This window comes from Scardinius erythrophthalmus (assembly GCF_964197995.2).
Source record: "Scardinius erythrophthalmus genome assembly, chromosome: 14".
NCBI classification, from domain to species: Eukaryota; Metazoa; Chordata; class Actinopteri; order Cypriniformes; family Leuciscidae; genus Scardinius; species Scardinius erythrophthalmus.
The window spans coordinates 6,234,668-6,253,602 of NC_138234.1; the positions used below are offsets into that span (position 1 = coordinate 6,234,668).

Genomic DNA, 18,935 nt, shown 5'->3' on the forward strand with positions numbered 1-18,935 from the left:
GAGCAGACTTCTTATAAACAGCATATTAATATTGACCAACACCATGAGAATGAGTGTGTATCAACTCATAGTGCATAAGAATAGGACAGAGGCCGCACTATGCATAAACGTTTTTTATTCGTTGCACAAACGCGTTTCGGCGTGTGCCTTCTTCAGTGTGCCATTCTTATGTATTATATTTTTAGGCCAGCACTCTAAAAAGTGTATTATCAAAATTGAGTGAAGCCTGCTCCCATCCTCATTATAATCAACTCATAGTGCACAATGTAATTATGTGTTCTCCAATTTGTACTTGTATCATAAAAGCTAATTCACTCTTATTTCCCGCATAATAATGGATGCACAGATTCACTTTCCTCTGAGTCTGATCACGTGACTAGTAAGCGCGCCAAACGCGATCACAGAGTGAGCTTCCAAGAGATCTTTAATGCCATCTATTAACTCTTTAACACGAACAAATAAACATTGTGTAACCCAAAAATAAGTAATACAACACTATAGTTAAATATATGATCGCTGGAGCATATTAAACAATTATCTTCACGTTAGAGTGAACATCATAAATCAAGAAAACCAGCACGTCCTCAAACCAATAACAGTTTACATTCACTGTACATTGTAATAGTGCAATCCCTACTCCATTTTATAGAATAGATTTTTTATAACACATTTTTTATAATAATACATGTGTTTTTACCTGTAAAGCAGGGTAAAGTCAGAAGAGCAGGAGAGTCGCTTCTGGTCTGTCTCAGCTCCTCTGCTGATATGAGGACGCATGCGCAGTGCGCGATTCCGTATTCTCTCCTGCCCTTGCCTGCCTCTCTCTTGTGTCCATGTATTTCACATTCGTTATTTTACACATCAGCACTGCATAAAAGAAATAAAGCAGCGTAATCAGTGAATAGCAATTTTTTTTGTGTGTATCACATGACACTATAGCAGGCTACATTATATTACCTTGGAATTACAAAGCACAAGTAAACACTTCTGTGAGAGTGTTTCTAATACAGATGCTGAGGGAGTGACTGTGAATTAAACATCTTTCTCTCTTCTGACTCAATTTAATAAATCTATCTGTATTTTTCTCTGTTTTTGGAAAGTTGTGGAAACAATGTATTGTTGGTGTGTTTATGTGTAGGCTATATACATATGTTTTACTCCAGAAAATCTGGCAGAGGCACAACATAACAATTTAGTAATAATTGAAAAATAATGTTTTTAGTTGTAGAAGAAGTATTATTATTATTAATAAATAAAAACTATTTATTATTATATTATTTCATATAATTGATATTATTTAAATAAACTATTTAACTCAATGTCAACATTTACCATGTTTTAAATAATGTTTTAATAATGTAAAGCTGTATACAGTATGTGGTACAATGCTGAAATCTTTAATGCTACATAAAGTTGTACTTTCCTTCAGGGGGCGCTCGACATAATAAATGTAATAAAACATGGAGAGACTCTTGAACCTCAGAGTGGGAAAACTACCAGAAAAGTCTGAAGCAGTGTCTACTGGCAGATGATCCAGTAATTTTGGTGAAAGACATTTATAGTAATTTTTTTTACTATAAAGTAGTCAGTATTTTCTCAGGATAAAGGGGAAGCTGGGGGAAGTTGTTTGTTTATTACTGTAGATAGAAAAAAACGTATCAATATCAGTATAGTTAAATAATATTTTAATAATGTAAAGCTTTATATGTTCAACACTTCTGAAATCTTTAATATCTATATAGTTAGTTTTCCTCCAGGAGGAACTCGACATAACAAATGTAATAAAACATGGAGAGACTCTTGAACCTGAGAGTGAGAAACTTTATTGATAAAAGCAAGCAAATACATAAAGCAAATATACAGCAGTAAAGTGAGATCTGTATATCTGAGAGAAATATAAACAATAAAGCCTTGGAAATAAAATCTTAAAATAATCAAGCTCAAATATTCAGTTTTATGGAAAGAAAAACACTAGACGAACAAAAAACACACTTGAAGAACCTTTAAATTTCAGGGTTCTGCTTTAGATTTCAATACTTCTTAAAAATGATAAAAGTAAAAAGCCATAAATTAATAAATCTCACAGATATTAATATATGCAAAATCAGATTGTGTGAAATTACATCATCAATCATGTACCAGATTTTTTCTCTGTTTCTGTCACATGATGGAGTTTGGGTTCCTTTCCGCTGTCGCCTCTGAACACTTAGTTATTAATATTATTGACTTGAATGCACTGACACTATTGGATGAGAACTGAACTGAGCTGGATGATGACATCACTGTTTTGCTTCATAGCTGAAATGAACTCATTTCACAATTGATGAAATTAACTGAAGTGAATCAACACTGAACTGAACAACAACACTATTATCTTTTTAGAGTTGCTGTACAACAGAGTTGAATTCTGTTTGCATCATTGAATCATTATTTTCTTATTTTAAAAGCTGCTTTGAAACAATCTTTTATAAATGCTATATAAATAAAGGTGAATTGACTTGTAGAAGTGTAGAAGCCTAGATCAATGCTTTCAGAATAATGGTAACTTCTGCCATTTGTATCTGTGGAATCGGCAGGCCGTGGAATGAGGTTACAGGACTTAGTTTGGCATCAGTCCACCACGTTTTATGGTGTGTTCATCAGGCAAGAGCCTTTTTTGGGAGCAGAGGCCTTTGCGTAAGTTCCCCTCCTACAAGTTTACAGTAATATGGGGGATGTGGCCGTAGACACACACTTTCAAGTTTGCTTTGGGGGCAAAAATTTCTGGTATGGAGTCGCCCTCAGTTTGACCCAGTTTAGGCCAGGACATACTGGACATATTCTGGATCCTCAGGAGCAGAGACTTCCCTCTGAGCAACTATCTGTGAGACATAAGGGTTACGCACAGATGCTTCGTACTCTTTCTCTGTGGAAGACTCTGGTATCACCTCGAGTCCCACACTTGTGTTGCCGTCGCAAGACTACCTCGACAGACACCACTGTCACGGGTTGGGCTGCGGTTTTAAATAGACATCTAGATCATGACTGCAGGGAAGGCCTTGATCACCCAGATCTGAGGAAATCATGTGTTGGTCCGGCGTAAAACTTGTGGATCGTCTCCTGGACTCCTCTCTCACAGGATGGGATGTGATCTTGGATGGCCGACAGCTCAGTCTCTGTTTAGGCTCATCTAATATGACATATAATCGCCTGGAGATGAACGCTGTATTTCTTTCATGGAAATATGTCTCCTAGATTTTAACGATTAACGTGTTGATCCAGACTGGTATAATTCTGTTAGTGATGTGACGTTCGGCACCGAGGCTTCGAAGCTTGTATCAAAAAAACGAAACATCTCACATTGAAGCAGTGTATCGGAGCTTGATTCGTTTTTCCATAACCACGTGATCTGTGACTTCCGAAGCTTCGTTTCTACACACGTCACGTGATTGCTTCATATTCAGAATCAGATTTGAAAATAGCGCGAACCCCTTGTGCAGGTTTCGAGTTTCATGCCCTTCGGTAGTAGTAAATAAAAAAAGAAATGGACTTAGCCCTCACACTGTTGAACAAGTCCTGTTCCTTAATACAAATCTTTAATTTCTTAAATTACCCACAAAATAAGTTTACAAGCACTTCACCATTCCACAATAATTTTTCTTAAAGTTATGTGCTAGTTTATGTGAATAAGGCTGCATTTGTTGATCAAAGCAGATTCATAAGAATTGTTTCTGTACACGTTAATTTGTATTTGTATTTAATTTTTTCATATGTTTGTCCATACATTGTGTAAGAACTACATCAACACTAACACATGAATTATGAGGATTATTTTATTGCTTTGGGGTTTACAGAGCACAAAGTGTTTTATTACATGAAACAATAAAAAAATGGATGTGTCTTCAGGGACAGAAAGACAGCTTTTCCACCTTTTGACCACAAGATGTCGTTGTTTGCAACCGTTTGCAACGTGTTGAAAAGCTTTGAGTAATGAACCATTTTACAATACAGTCGAGGGGGAAAGCCCCGGTGCTTCACAAAGCTTCATTTCACTGAATTCTGTAGAAAAATGGAAAGCCATAAATGTTACGATGCAGGTTGAAGCAGGAAAGGATGCAGGATCTACTTGCAGCTAGTGATGTTACGTCTGACACCGACGCTCCGAAGCTTGCTTCAAACTCGAACGGTCCTTGCAATGAACCACTGGTTCGGAGCTTGTATCATTACGTCACTAGTCACATGAAAATGACTTCTGAAGCAAACACACTGGTTCACTCCTGTAGTAAACCACCTGACTGCTTTGACAGGTCAATCCAGTGTTGACAGGTTTGAAACCTCCCGGCTCTAAAAAAGGTTAAAAAAAACCCCATAGAAACCATTACAGAAATTCTATTAGATTTAATGGTTTTCATGGGAATTTTATTGGTTGTAATGGGAATTATACTGGTCTCTGTGGGTCTACTGATATGTGTTGGGTTGTATTGGTGGAGGCATTAAATCCTAATGGAATATGTCCCAAACTACAAAAAGAATTCTGTAGTGGTTTAAATGGTAAAAGCCAATGGTTCATATTTTAATATAAACCATTAGAATTTCTGTGATGGTTTCCAACTTTTTTTAAGCTGGTCGATCTTCTGTCCTTGTCTAAAGAAATAATTACACACACACATCATGCTTAATGTTTTATTATTAAGGTGAACACATGAAATTCATTAGTATCTGTAAAATTCACCTACATAAATGAGTTTCACAGCACTAACACTGTTTCAGCTTTGATCGCCTCGGTAAACACGTAATAATCGGGTCGTTAATTACTTGCATTTTATGGTTGTCAGCTTTGTTGCATTACATTTACTTCACCAGGAGATGGTGCTGCAATTTCTATCTGAATGAAGCTTCGAGTAATGAACCATTTTCGACACAATTGTATCAGAAAGCAATAATGCTTCGAAACGCTTCATTTGGCCATCACTACTTGCAGCAGCTTTTATTTAAACAAACTCAAAACCAGACAAACTTCGACTAGGGAACATGACTCGGGAACAAACTAACCAAAATACAACAACATTAAGAACTCACAAAGACTGAACTAGACACAGGGCTTAAATACAAAGGCCAACAAGCTAAACAAGATAACAAGGGGGCGTGGCTAATCAGAAACACCTGGGGAGACTAATAAACAAGAAAAACTACAAAGGACTACAAAACATGGCACAGAACAAGAAATAACAAAAGTGCACACAAGACAAGAGGAACACAAGACAGGAATCATGACAATAAAAATACTTTAAAAAATTTACTAACTTGATGCCACAAACTAAACTAGTTTGAGAAACGTTTTATTCATCGGTTCAGTGAAAAAACCCACAATAGCAACTCTTAAAATGTCTGACAACACTTGCTATCAAACACGACTGAACTGAGATATTTATCTGGTTGTGTGTGAATCCTCCCCCATCCTCAGTCAGTTTCCGCTCACACATCCGTCTCCTTTAACGTCACGGAAATCAACAAGCTTTTGCTGATCTTACATTTTCAAATGAATTCTGGCCCTGAATGAAAACTAATAGCAGAAGAGTGAAATATTGGATTAGATATCTGTATCTACTGGTGTGTTATTTAGTGCTGTGAGCTGTCAATCATATTTGACCTCTGACTCTTATTTGACTGTTGATGGATTCACTTTATTTCAGTGTAAAGATGTTTTGTGTGGAGTGGAAGATTGTGAGCTTCTTATTAGCAGGAGAGAAAATGAAGAAACGCTTCAGCCACAAACTACTGACACACACAGAGACGACAAACATCCAGCAGAAGCTGTTTATCCACCGACAGATCAAACCACACACACAGATGTTTGTACTGATTAAATAAAAGGAGTTAATTTGACTCAAAAAGCCACTAAATCAGAAGCTGTTTATCCACACGTAAATCACATGTATAATGTTTGCCTGTGTTGTTACTGTAAAGGCCCTGAATGGTTTCGCTCCTCAGTACTTCAGTGAGCTTTTTTTTCACTTTATAGTCCTTCACATCCACTGCAGTCTCACAGTTCTGGCCAGTTGATAATAACTGGAATATCAAAATACACTGGAGGCGGAAGATCCTTTTCCTATTTAGCGCCAAACACTGGAATAGTCTTCCTAGCTTTGTGAAGCAGACACACTCTGTCAGTTTAAAGGCCCGTTCACACCAAGCACGATAACGATAAAGATAACTATATATGCGTCTGTCACAGGTCGGGGTGGGCCAAACCAGACTGCACCCACCCCTGAAAACCAGGTACCACCTCGAGGAACGTGCCAAGGACCAGACAGACCAAAGAATAAAGGAATAACAAATTCTTTATTCAGTTAAGAGCAATAATTTGAAAAATCCTAATTAAAATCTTCTTTCTTGTCACCAGAGGGAATTCAATGACCCCCTGGACCGTAGAGAGGAGAATGATCGTGGCGGCCCTGCAGCTCGTTGGAGAGGAATCAGAGGGGAACTCACACTGTCTAGGTAGATCACTGGTAAGTACTCTTTACAGGACTCAAGAAGAAGTCGTGACTATACGGACCCCATTCAGACTGGAACCAGGTACGGACTCATGGACGGGAGTGGAACAAGTCCCGGATGCTGCCCCAGAGGCAAGTACCCAGAGAGCGGTTGCCTCAGACTCGAACAAAGCACAGGGACACAGATGGCGAACGGACCGGGCCAGGAGGGGACACAAGTATATCCCGGTAGGTGTCCTTTATGCCAGACCAGTTAGGACGAGGGCCTTTAGCCGGGACGTGAGGGAACCTTGGACAACAGGAAGACCCTTCGATCGAGGCACGGGCCACAGCTGTTCCCTTTCCTTCTCAACGGGGGCAACGGCTTACAACGTAGGCATGGAGGGCCACCAGGCAGAAGAACACTTTGAGCGAACGTTCCACTTCAACTGCGTACTGCAACAACACAACAGGGTTCAATGGTTCAGCGGTATTCAAACACTCAGTGATACCTTCTCTCTTTCTGAACAGGGCGGAGGCCTTCACTGGGGCATGTAGAGACCACCAGGCGGGGAGGACACTTCGAGCAAGACACTCCTCTTCGGCTGTGCACTGTAACCAGGTAGCAGGGTTTAACTATTCAACGGCATATGAAACGTTCAGTTGAAATACCTTCTCTCTTTCTGGACAGGGCAGAAGCTTTCGATGGGGCGTGTGAAGACCACCAGACAGGAAGGACACTTTGAGCGAGTCACTCCACTTCAGCTGTACACTGTAACAATGCAACAGGATTCGACCATTCAACAGTAGATGAAACATTCAGCTGCAATACCTTCTCTCGTTCTGAGCAGGGCAGCGGCTTTAGCTAGTCACTCCACTTTAGCTGTAGCCTACACTGTAACAATATAGCAGGGTTTAACAGTTCAGCCATAGAGGAAACATTCAGGTACAATACCTTCTCTCGTTCTGAACAGCTTTCAATAGGAACGTGTGGAGACCACCAGGCGGGAAGGATACTTTGAGCGAGACACTCCACTTCGACTGTACACTGTAACAATGTAACAGGATTTAACAGTTCAACAGCATATGAAACATTCAGCATTAGCAAAGCCGGGCTGTCTCAAAATGGTAAGTTGGGCGCTTGATATATCAAACCTTCCTTGGAGACGGCGAGTGAAAGACTGAAAGGAGAGAGTGCACAGCAAACTACTATTACTTCTCCACACAATGAACTTCACTCCATAACACAAACCGTGTGAATCGTCACTTCAGGCACTGCATTCCACTCGCACACCGTGCATTCGGGCCAGCACTCACCCACCGGTCTTTCCCCCACCAGATCAACTCTCGTCTCTCACAAGGGCTCAACCTCTCTCCAGAGACAGCAGGAAACGGATGCAGCGATCGTCACATTCAGCGAAGAGCAGACAAAAGTAGGAGACAGATCAACAATTCACTCGGTGTACTAGTTCACTCGTGCCACTCACTTGCCAAACTCTCAACCTCACTCCAGTGTTAGTGCATATAAACAACGGATCCGATACTCATCACTTCACGTCTTCCCCACTGCTGACGATATTCCTTGGGATTCCATTGATAAATACTTCACTCTCTTCTTTCTGCTCCTCAGCTTCAATCTTCGCCTGCTTCACAGCCCAGCCTCAAATCCAAAACAAACCCGCCGACAAACACAGTATCTCACGGGAGGAGAACCACACAACAGTCTGCTTCCTCTCTATTGTTAAAGCCCCATCTGAATACGTGTCCCTCTCACAACACTCTCTGTAATTACTCCACACCTGCTGTCAATCGGGCAATTAACCTTGCTGCCATGGCAACGGATTCGCGATGCAATAGAGGCGGGTGTCCACTGGAGGTCTCTGAATAACACTGCATTCACAAGGACTTTAGTCCTGTTCCAATTTGTCACACCGTAACACGTCCACACCAACGACCGATAACGGTCTTTTTATACTAAGCACGCGCGCGCCCGGATGATCCAGATCCATTTTAAATACGCGAGACCTTTAAATTAGAGTGGATTCTGATTGGCTGTCAGTGTTTTATCGTTCGACAGCTGGAAAAAAAAATCGTTCTGAAAGTGATCCCAACGATATCGTTCCTCATATCTTTATCGTTATAGTTGTGGTGTGAACTCTGTTATTCTTTAATATGGAGAACGATTTTTAGAATTATATCTTTATCGTTATCTTTATAGTTATCGTCCTTGGTGTGGCCTTAAATCTAGAGTAAAGACACATCTCTTTAACCAGGAAAACACATAACACATTATCACATCGTGATTGCTATCGATTAGATCTACAGGACGTTGTGGCCGACTGGAGCTCAAAGTGGTGAAGCTCAGATGACTGTCAGAAATAATCAGTAAAACACATCAAAACTGTTCAAATACACGTCTGCATGTACAGTGAAAGCCAGTGCAGATATAAAGCACACTGCTGCAGCGACCCGCATCTCTGCACTGTTAAAGGATCTATATTAAGATTAAGATCCTGATATAATAATGAATGCTGCTCGAGCTAATGCTCAGTGAAATATGGCTCGGTTGTGTTCCTGCACAGATGGCTGAGACTCATTGGCCGGACACGCAGCCAATCAGAGGAGACCACGAGTGAAGAGTCAGCGCTGTGGGCGGGGCTTCTGCGAAGCACGTGATTGGACCACGGAGGAAGTACAAGCATTAGGCCGGTGACACACTGGATGCGTGGCGTGAGCGTGGCGTTTTTGTTGCGTGTCAGCTGCGTGGCGGCTGCGTCGCGTTTTCCATGTCTTTGCACACCAGAAGCGTGTCTGACGCGGCGCTGCTGCTGCTAGGTGACATATTGGTGATATATTTGACATATGGGGAGAGAGTTGTGGAAGGCCTATACTTCATGTTAAACATAAATATATAGCAGCAAAGACAACGTCGGCAGTGTTGACGGCAATATAGACTATAGAATATTTCATTCTGTATTGACAGGTGCAGTATTTGAAAATCGATAATATTTTTTTAAATTGCATTTATATTTGCATTTATGTCAAACCCTAGACACTTTCAAACATCAAAATGACATTTATTAATATGTATTCGTGTCAAAATGTCATATAAACATCTTTTCCTATTCAATTTTGCTTGGAAACGCTTCCAAGACGCTTGCGTGTCGCGTGAAAAATAGGCGTCGGTTCTATTTCTAGAATGCACGCGTTTTCCGCGCGGCTCAAGCCGCGCCTGAGACGCGCGTGTCACGCACGCAGTGTGCAAGCTCTAACCTGTTAACATGGGAGCCGAAATAAAAACGGACACGCCACGCAGCTGAGACGCTTACGCCACGCATCCAGTGTGTCACCGGCCTTACTTTCCTGGACTCTTATGTAGTCATAATAAAGTCACGTGTGGTACAGCGTTTTAAAGTGAACATGGAAGATATTTGTGTTTTTTTATAAAATTCCCCCTGATACTATTAATCATCTATTTTAGGAGTGTCCTAAGACCCAAATATTTTGGAGAGAACTCAGTTATTACTTACAAAGAAAAGCTGTGATTCCTGTTAACTTTGAAGAAGTTGATGTTATACTAAAATGTTTTTCATTTGATGGTGATAAAAATCTTTTGTTTTATATTATTTGATTTAATTATTATGATTGCCCGTTACTATATTCATAAAGTCAAATTAAATGAAAAAATGTCAAATCGTGAGATCCTTGACGTATTAATAAACAAGTAAAATATATGTGATGCTGCATGTGATCTGTAACACGAACTTTACACGTATTGTAAATTTTTCTTGCAGTAAATCTGCAACTAGAACATGTAACAGAGTTAGTTTTATGAGTTAATATAATTTAGAAAAAAAAAATGTAAATAATATTTTAGCTGTATGTTGTTTATACCGGAATATATTGTAAAACAAAAACAAACTAATTGGTAATAATTATATAAATAAATAAATAAATAAATAAACAAAATAACAAACAAATAAATAATGTTTTTACAGATAGGCTATAAGAAGCACCTGTTAAAAGAGTACAAATAAAGCTGTATATGGTGCACTGCTGAATTTTTTTAAATATACATAAAGTTTGTATTCCTCTGAATAAATCATGAGAGACTCTTGAAGCTAAGAGTGAGAAACTTTATTGATAAAGGCAAGAAAATACATATGACAAATATACAGCAGTAGTAAAGAGAAATCTGTGTGTCTATTCATTTTCTTTTTTTTTGTATCTGAGTGAAATATAAAAAATAAAGTGCCACTGTTAAAATCTGACACTGAAAGAGAGCACAAACTCAAATAATCATCAGTATTTATTATGAAAAAAACACTAGAAGAACAAAAATACACCTGAATAACCTTTAAAGTTCAGCGTTCTGCTTTAGATTACGATACTTCCTGAAAAAGATGAACATAAAAAGCCATAAATTAATAAATCTCACAGATAATTATACATGTAGTATCAGTTTGTGAGAAATGCCATCATCAATCATGTACCTGATGTGTGAATATGTGCTTGATCTCATTCAGCTCTTCTGGATCTGATCTCATAAACCACAATGATGACAGTAGCCACGCCCACCAGAGCAGAGAGGACCAATCGGATCACAGCTTCAGTAGGACCACACCAGTGGACAGAGTCTGAGGAATAAACACATCAAACTGAGATCAGATCAGTCAATAAACACTAATATCAGCGCTGACATCAACTAATATTTCTGAATACACAGAAATATGATCAAATCTAATCAGCAATCTTATATTCGGTTCCAAGTGAGTTTTTATACGGTCTGTCATCTCAAATTATAAACGATTCAACAATTCAACATGTAAATAGTAAATAAGAATATTTGAAGGATAAAAAAAGAAGATCTCTACTCACCATAGACAGAAACTCTGGATATGTTTGATGACAATCTTCTTCCTGTAAACATCAGTAGTTCATAATCTCCTTCATGTTCAGTTGTGGTGTTTGTGATGGTCAGAGATCCAGTTTGATTGTCCAGCTTCAGTCTGTCTCTGAATCTCCCATCAAGAACATCATCATATACAGTGATTCTGTCGGCCCGTTTATTGATTTCAGCTATTAAAGTGTTTCCATCTCCAAACCTCCACTGAATCTCATCATCATCCTTCATTTCAGTAAGATTAGAGTTTAGAGAGACTGAATCTCCCTCCATCACTGACACAAACTTCACTTCCTCTGTCAAACACACAGAGAACAAACAGAAACAGGGTTTGCAAAGATTAATACTGTTAAACAACATTATAGTGGTTTACTAAATTGAATAGTTAAAATTAAAATTTGACATAAACAATATAAAATAACCAAAAGAAAATGTTGTATGAATTAATTAAAATTTTTGTCATTAAAACCAGGTGTAAACATTTTACTCGATTTTAACGATGTTCCTTTTATATTTAACTCACCAATGACAAAGAGACCGTATCACTCAAAAGATTTACTCACTGCCGCAGTTCAAATTGTCTGAAGAGTTTGAATCTGACAGTTATGTGACATCACTGAACATTGCAAATCCCAAATGTGGGACCGCATCACTCAAAAGGTTTACTCACTGCGGACAAAGAGATAGAAACTCTTGTCCTCACTGTTGATCAGTAGATAATAAACTCCAGCATGTTCAGGTCTGGTGTTTGTGATGGTCAGAGATCCAGTTTGATTGTCCAGCTTCAGTCTGCCTCTGAATCTCCCATCAAGAACATCATCATATACAGTGATTCTGTCGGCCCGTTTATTGATTTCAGCTATTAAAGTGTTTTCATCTCCAAACCTCCACTGAATCACATCATCATCCTTCATTTCAGTAAGACCAGGGTTTAGAGAGACTGAATCTCCCTTCATCACTGACTTCAGGACTGAGTCACCAAACACACACACACACACACACACACACACACACACACACACACACACACACACACACACACACACACACAGGGTTCATTGGTGATCGTGATTTCACCAAGTACCACATGTTCCTGGATCAACATCTTTGTTGATCCTGGAACAACTTTCCAATCAACCAATCAGATTTGAGGGACAAGTTTACAGTTTATGTCAAGTCTAGGCTTAGAACCAGGGAGAGGTGCTTCAACATCAGTGTTATTCACCTATCATTTCCCTCTGATTTTAGAGAAAAGTTTGGGTAGGGTTAGGTTTAGGAGTAGGGATAGGGTAAGGACTACATTTTGGGGCAGGAATGTTATTCCAGGATCAACAAAATGTGTTGATCCAGGAACATGTCTTACTTGGCAAAATCACGGTGACCGGGTTCATCACAGATTAAGACGATCACTTGATGGTTTATAAAAGTAAATATTTTAAAAGTTAAAATTAAAAAGAATATCATCATTAAACACCAGAAACAAACTAAGTTTGAATTAATAATTGTATCTTTGTGCTGAGTAAAATATAAAACAAGTGAAACTGATATTTAACTCACCAAAGACAGCGAGAAAAAATCTCTTGATCTCATGGTTGATCTGTAGTATATAACGTCCATCATGTTCAGTTGTGATGTTTGTGATGGTCAGAGATCCAGTTTGATTGTCCAGCTTCAGTCTGTCTCTGAATCTCCCATCAAGAACATCATCATATACAGTGATTCTGTCGGCCCGTTTATCGATTTCAGCTATTAAAGTGTCTTCATATCCAAACCTCCACTGAATCACATCATCATCCTTCATTTCAGTAAGAGGAGAGTTTAGAGAGACTGAATCTCCCTCCATCACTGACACAAACTTCAATTCATCTGTCAAACACACAGAGAACAAACAGAAACAGGGTTTGCAAAGATTAATACTGTTAAACAACTTTATAGTGGTTTACTAAATTGAATAGTTAAAATTAAAATTTGACATAAACAATATAAAATAACCAAAAGAAAATGTTGTATGAATTAATTAAAATTTTTGTCATTAAAACCAGGTGTAAACATTTTACTCGATTTTAACGATGTTCCTTTTATATTTAACTCACCAATGACAAAGAGACCGTATCACTCAAAAGATTTACTCACTGCCACAGTTCAAATTGTCTGAAGAGTTTGAATCTGACAGTTATGTGACATCACTGAACATTGCAAATCCCAAATGTGGGACCGCATCACTCAAAAGGTTTACTCACTGCGGACAAAGAGATCGAAACTCTTGATCTCACTGTTGATCCATAGATGATAAACTCCAGCATGTTCAGTTGTGGTGTTTGTGATGGTCAGAGATCCAGTTTGATTGTCCAGCTTCAGTCTGTCTCTGAATCTCCCATCAAGAACATCATCATATACAGTGATTCTGTCGGCCTTTACATTGATTTCAGCTATTAAAGTGTATTCAGGCGATTCATCTCCAAACCACCACTGAATCACATCATCATCCTTCATTTCAGTAAGATCAGGGTTTAGAGAGACTGAATCTCCCTCCATCACTGACTTCAGGACTGACTTACCAATCACTCCTGAAGAACAGAGTTTTTCACAGATTAAAGCTTTAAAATCACTTGATGTTGTTTTGATGAAGCTTCACTAAAATACTTTTAATCATTTAAATGTGAAATTAATAATATTCTCCTGCAGTTTAAAGACAAAAGATGAGGAATGAAAAAAATAGATAGATTTATGTGTGGAATGTCACACTAAAACTAATGCTGTTGAGTATCTGAGCTTCATATTTATTTTATTTAATCAATCAATCTATAATAACTGAGTTTTGAATTCAAACTTGAACTGATAGAAAAGAAAAAGAAAAGAAAGTGTTAGTATTGACTTAATGGAGGAAAAGAGTAACAAACGCCACTTAAATGTCCAGCCCGCAGAAGTCACACTTACCCTGTAACTACATTTCAAGGCGGTAGTTTTATCTCATTCGAACATATGATTAAAGCATTTGATATTCCTAAATCAAATTTTTATAGATATCTGCAGGTGCGAAGTCTAGTGAAAAAATATTTCAATACCCTTTCGGCCCCTCCTCTTATTGTTGGATTGAGGAGCTCTTTTACTTGAGTATATCTGAGCGAGGTCTGATATCAACAGTGTACAGTCTGATTCAAAGAGCGGCCTCTCCATCTTTAGATTTTTTAAAGAAACAATGGGAAGAGGATTTGGGAAGTGTAGTCGCAGAAACAGTCTGGCAATCAGCCATTAGGAGAATTCATTCAACATCTATTTGTGTCAGACATGGACTACTGTAATTTAAGATAATCCATAGGCTACACTTTTCTAGAAGTAAACTGGCAAGAATATTCCCAGAAATAGACCCAACATGTTCTAGATGTCACAGATACGAGGCCACTTTGGGTCATATGTTTTGGACATGCCCAGTTCTAGGACCATTCTGGTCTGCTGTGTTTGAGACGTTTTCATATATGTGTGGAAAGGAGATAAAACCAGACCCCATGATAGCAATATTTGGTGTGGCATTTGAGAACCTCTCACTACCACCAGGTCAATCGGATGCACTGGCTTTCTCTTCTTTGTTGGCACGACGGCTTATACTTCTGTAATGGAAGTCAAATAAACCACCAACGCATGTTAAGTGGGTATAAAGTGTTATGGCATATTTAAAGTTAGAGAAACTGAGACATTCCATGCAAGGCTCTGTCAACAGATTTATTAAAGTCTGGAGGCCTTTCCTTTCATATTTTGAAGATAGACCCAAACACTAATTGTAAGCTCCCCCCTTAACCCCCCTCCCCCTTTACCCCCCACCTAGTAGGTTTTTTGTTTGCTTCTGTTTTATTTTATTTTTATTTTTTCCTATTATGTTTGAGATGTTGTATTAACATTTTAATTTGATGTGACTGTTGTTTAAATGTTTGGAAAATTCAATAAAAAGATTTGTCTACCCTGTAACTACATGAACAAGAGTATATTTCTCCAGTATTTAAGCAAAAGTTGCAAAAATCCTGATGATTACTATAAACAACTATTACTAAGATCAGAGTTTAGAGTGACTGAAATAAACAATATCATAAAGCAACGAAGAGGAAAAATGGAGTTTAATTTAATTTTGTCTTTAAAAACAGGTGAAACCAATAGTCTATTTAACTCTTTCACGCGTGATTCTGACTGGGTGAGTTTATCAAGGCAACATTTATTTTAGAACGTTTCCCCATTATTGTTTCCATGGCGAACCGTCATGATCTTGATTTAAAATGTGAGATGGCGCCGCCATGTTTGTTTGCGCCGCAGTTCAAATTGTCTGAAGAGTTTGAATCTGACAGTTATGTGACATCATCACTGAACATTCCAAATCCCAGATGTGGGACCGTATCACTCAAAAGGTTTACTCACTGCGCACATCGAGCCTGAACCTCTTGATCTCACTGTTGATCTGTAGTTTATAAAGTCCATCATGTTCAGTTGTGGTGTTTGTGATGGTCAGAGATCCAGTTTGATTGTCCAGCTTCAGTCTGTCTCTGAATCTCCCATCAAGAACATCATCATATACAGTGATTCTGTCGGCCCGTTTATTGATTTCTGCTATTAAAGTGTTTTCATCTCCAAACTTCCACTGAATCACATCATCATCCTTTATTTCAGTAAGAGGAGAGTTTAGAGAGACTGAATCTCCCTCCCACACTTCATCATCACCAAACACTCCTGAAGAACAGAGTTTTTCACAGATTAAAGCTTTTAAATCACTTGATGATGGTTTAATGATGCTTCACTAAAATACTTTTAATCATGTAAATGTGAAGTGAATAATATTCTGCAGCAGTACAAAGACAAACGATGATGAATGAAAATGAGAAATAGTTGAACAGTTTTATATAATCAAATGACTTTAATCTCAAATAAGAGAGTTATCTCTCAGGAAAATCACACATTATATGTTTCTATACGAGAATAACAGTGAATGGTAATCCTTTCTGACTATTTTAACCAGTAATTTATCACATCAGAACAGAAACAACTGAAAGCAGAAAAACACATTTAAAACTCACCATCCAGACGCCACAAACACAAACAGAGCAAAACTAATTTGAGAAACATTTTCTTCATCGGTTCACTGAAAAGCCCACGATAGTAACTCTTAATGTCTGAAACACTCAGATTGATCTGAAAGACTGAACTGAGATATTTATCTGGTTGTGTGTGAATCCTCCCCCAACCTCAGTCAGTTTCCGCTCACACATCCGTCTCCTTTAACATCACGAAAATCAACAAGCTTTTGCTGATCTTACATTTTCAAATGAATTCTGGCCCTGAATGAAAACTAATAGCAGAAGAGTGAAATATTGGATTAGATATCTGTATCTACTGGTGTGTTATTTAGTGCTGTGAGCTGTCAATCATATTTGACCTCTGACCTGTGACTCTTATTTGACTGTTGATGGATTCACTTTATTTCAGTGTAAAGATGTTGTGTGTGGAGTGGAAGATTGTGAGCTTCTTATTACATGCTGTCACATGTGGTGTTCCTCAAGGGTCGGTACTTGGTCCAACTCTCTTTATTCTCTACATGCTCCCTCTTGGCCGCATCATCAGCCAGCATGGTATCTCCTTCCATTGCTACGCTGACGATACACAACTCTATCTCAAAATAAACCAAACCCCCCACCTCCCGGCTGCTTTGCCTTTATCTTCTTCAACACCACTCCTACTGACCTCCTGCTTGGAGGAGATAAAGGCCTGGATGAGTCAGAACTTCCTACAGTTAAATTATTCCAAAACTGAGGCAATTCTTGTCGGCACCGCTCAGCAGGTTCAGTCGTCCCTGATAACCTCTATCACTTTTTCTGGAAAAGACATCCCTCTCTCATCTACCGTAACCAACCTCGGTGTAAAACTTGACTCTCACCTCACATTTGACAACCATATCAAGCTTCTGTGCAAATCATCCTTTTTCCATCTTAGGAATATTGCCAAACTCCGTCCCACACTCACTCTTTCTGACGCCACTAAACTTGTCCATGCCTTTGTCTCCTCCAGGCTGGACTATTGTAACGCACTTCTGTATGGGATCTCTAGCAAGAGTCTGCAGAAACTCCAACACATACAGAACAGTGCTGCTAGGATCCTAATGAGAGTGCGTAAATATGAACACATAACCCCCATTCTTCAAGCGCTTCACTGGCTCCCCATCTCCGCCAGGATCCAATACAAAATCACTCTCCTCACCCACCAATGCATTCATGGAAATGCTCCACCTTACCTCAAGGACCTTCTCACCAAGCAAGCATCATCCAGAAACCTCCGCTCACAAAATGGTAATCGTCTCCGTCCTCCCAGAACCAAGCTCCGGACCATGGGAGATCGTGCTTTCTCCTCTGTTGCCCCGCGGCTGTGGAACTCATTGCCAGACCACCTGAGGGTTCCACAGCCAGTTGATCACTTTACAAAAGACTTAAAAACTTTTTTATTTAAAATTAGCTACAATTAATGTGAAACTGAACTGTTTTTATATTTAATGTTTTCTTATTCCTGTCCATGTTTTTTACTTCTGAAATATGTAGCACTTTGGGATTTGTTCGCAAATGAAAAGTGCATCATAAATACAATTTATTATTATTAGCAGGAGAGAAAATGAAAAAAACGCTTCAGCCACAAACTACTGACACACACAGAGACGACAAACATCCAGCAGAAGCTGTTTATCCACCGACAGATCAAACCAGACACACAGATGATTGTACAGATAAAATAAAAGAGAAAAACTCAACATCACATACATTTTAAATTCCTGCTGATTACTAAGAAATCCCTGAATGGTTTCGCTCCTCAGTACTTGAGCTTTTTTATCACTTTATAGTCCTTAACATCCACTGCAGTCTCACAGTTCTGGCCAGTTGATAATAACTGGAATATCAAAATCGACTGCTGGCGGTAGATCCTTTTCCTATTTAGCACCAAAACTCTGGAACAGTCTTCCTACCATTGTCCGGGAAGCAGACACACTCTGTCAGTTCAAAGCCAGATTAAAGACACATCTCTTTGACCTAGCATTCACATAATACATTATAGACTTCTATAATTAAATGTTAGGCTGCATAGATTAGGTCAGCTGGAACCGGGAACACTTCCCATAAATCCTGATGTACTCGTTACATCATGAGAAGAATGGCATCTACGCTAATTTTAGTGTCTGTGTTTATCCCAAGGTTTTCCCGCAGCCTGCCGGATCCAGGCCGTATCCAGATCTGATGAAGGACCTTCGCCTGGACCGATGACAACGCAGTGCTGAAGTGCCAACTAGTCTCTCCCTATGGAGGATCCCACTACCACTACTGTATACAGATAAGGCGTTGTCGGGAAAATTCGTTTTGCGTTCCTACCCCGAAGTCACAAAATAAAATAAAATTCTTTATCAAAATTTATAAGAAAAGACAAGTACTTTGTTTAGCCTTGGCTTGTAGGGAATTCCAAACCTGCGCACATATATTCAAAAGCACATAACTATAGAACCCATTCTAAATGCGCATGTGGACGCCATCAGCGTTTCTCACAGGTTTCGCGTTTAATAT

The 18,935-nt window shown here is 38.9% G+C and overlaps 2 protein-coding genes across 2 annotated transcripts; both read right to left on the bottom strand.

Annotated features, from left to right (window-relative positions):
• Positions 1 to 10,578: 10,578 nt before the first annotated feature.
• LOC308701811 (uncharacterized protein) lies at positions 10,579 to 13,218 on the bottom strand. The gene is made up of 5 exons (XM_081384253.1): positions 12,916 to 13,218; positions 12,029 to 12,328; positions 11,334 to 11,654; positions 10,949 to 11,092; positions 10,579 to 10,849 (listed from the first exon to the last, which is right to left on the bottom strand). Exons 1-4 carry the CDS (start codon positions 13,199 to 13,201, stop codon positions 10,974 to 10,976), a joined length of 1,026 nt encoding a protein of 341 aa, XP_081240379.1. The 5' UTR covers positions 13,202 to 13,218; the 3' UTR covers positions 10,579 to 10,849; positions 10,949 to 10,973.
• A 372-nt stretch (positions 13,219 to 13,590) lies between these two features.
• LOC308701601 (uncharacterized protein) lies at positions 13,591 to 16,981 on the bottom strand (the record flags this gene model as incomplete). The annotated part of the gene is made up of 3 exons (XM_081383959.1): positions 13,591 to 13,925; positions 15,763 to 16,071; positions 16,918 to 16,981. The coding sequence occupies 3 exons, from the start codon at positions 16,979 to 16,981 to the stop codon at positions 13,591 to 13,593; spliced, it is 708 nt and encodes a 235-aa protein (XP_081240085.1).
• Positions 16,982 to 18,935: the final 1,954 nt, after the last annotated feature.

Excerpts from the sequence above, each read along its gene's own strand:
- LOC308701811 (XM_081384253.1), bottom strand. The coding sequence starts at position 13,201 with ATGGAGGGAGATTCAGTCTCTCTAAACTCTCCTCTTACTGAAATGAAG. Across the intron at positions 12,329-12,915 it reads ATTTTTTCTCGCTGTCTTTG|TCCTGAAGTCAGTGATGAAG; the intron begins GTGAGTTAAATA and ends TTGGTGACTCAG. Across the intron at positions 11,093-11,333 it reads ATCCAGAGTTTCTGTCTATG|ACTCTGTCCACTGGTGTGGT; the intron begins GTGAGTAGAGAT and ends TTTATTCCTCAG.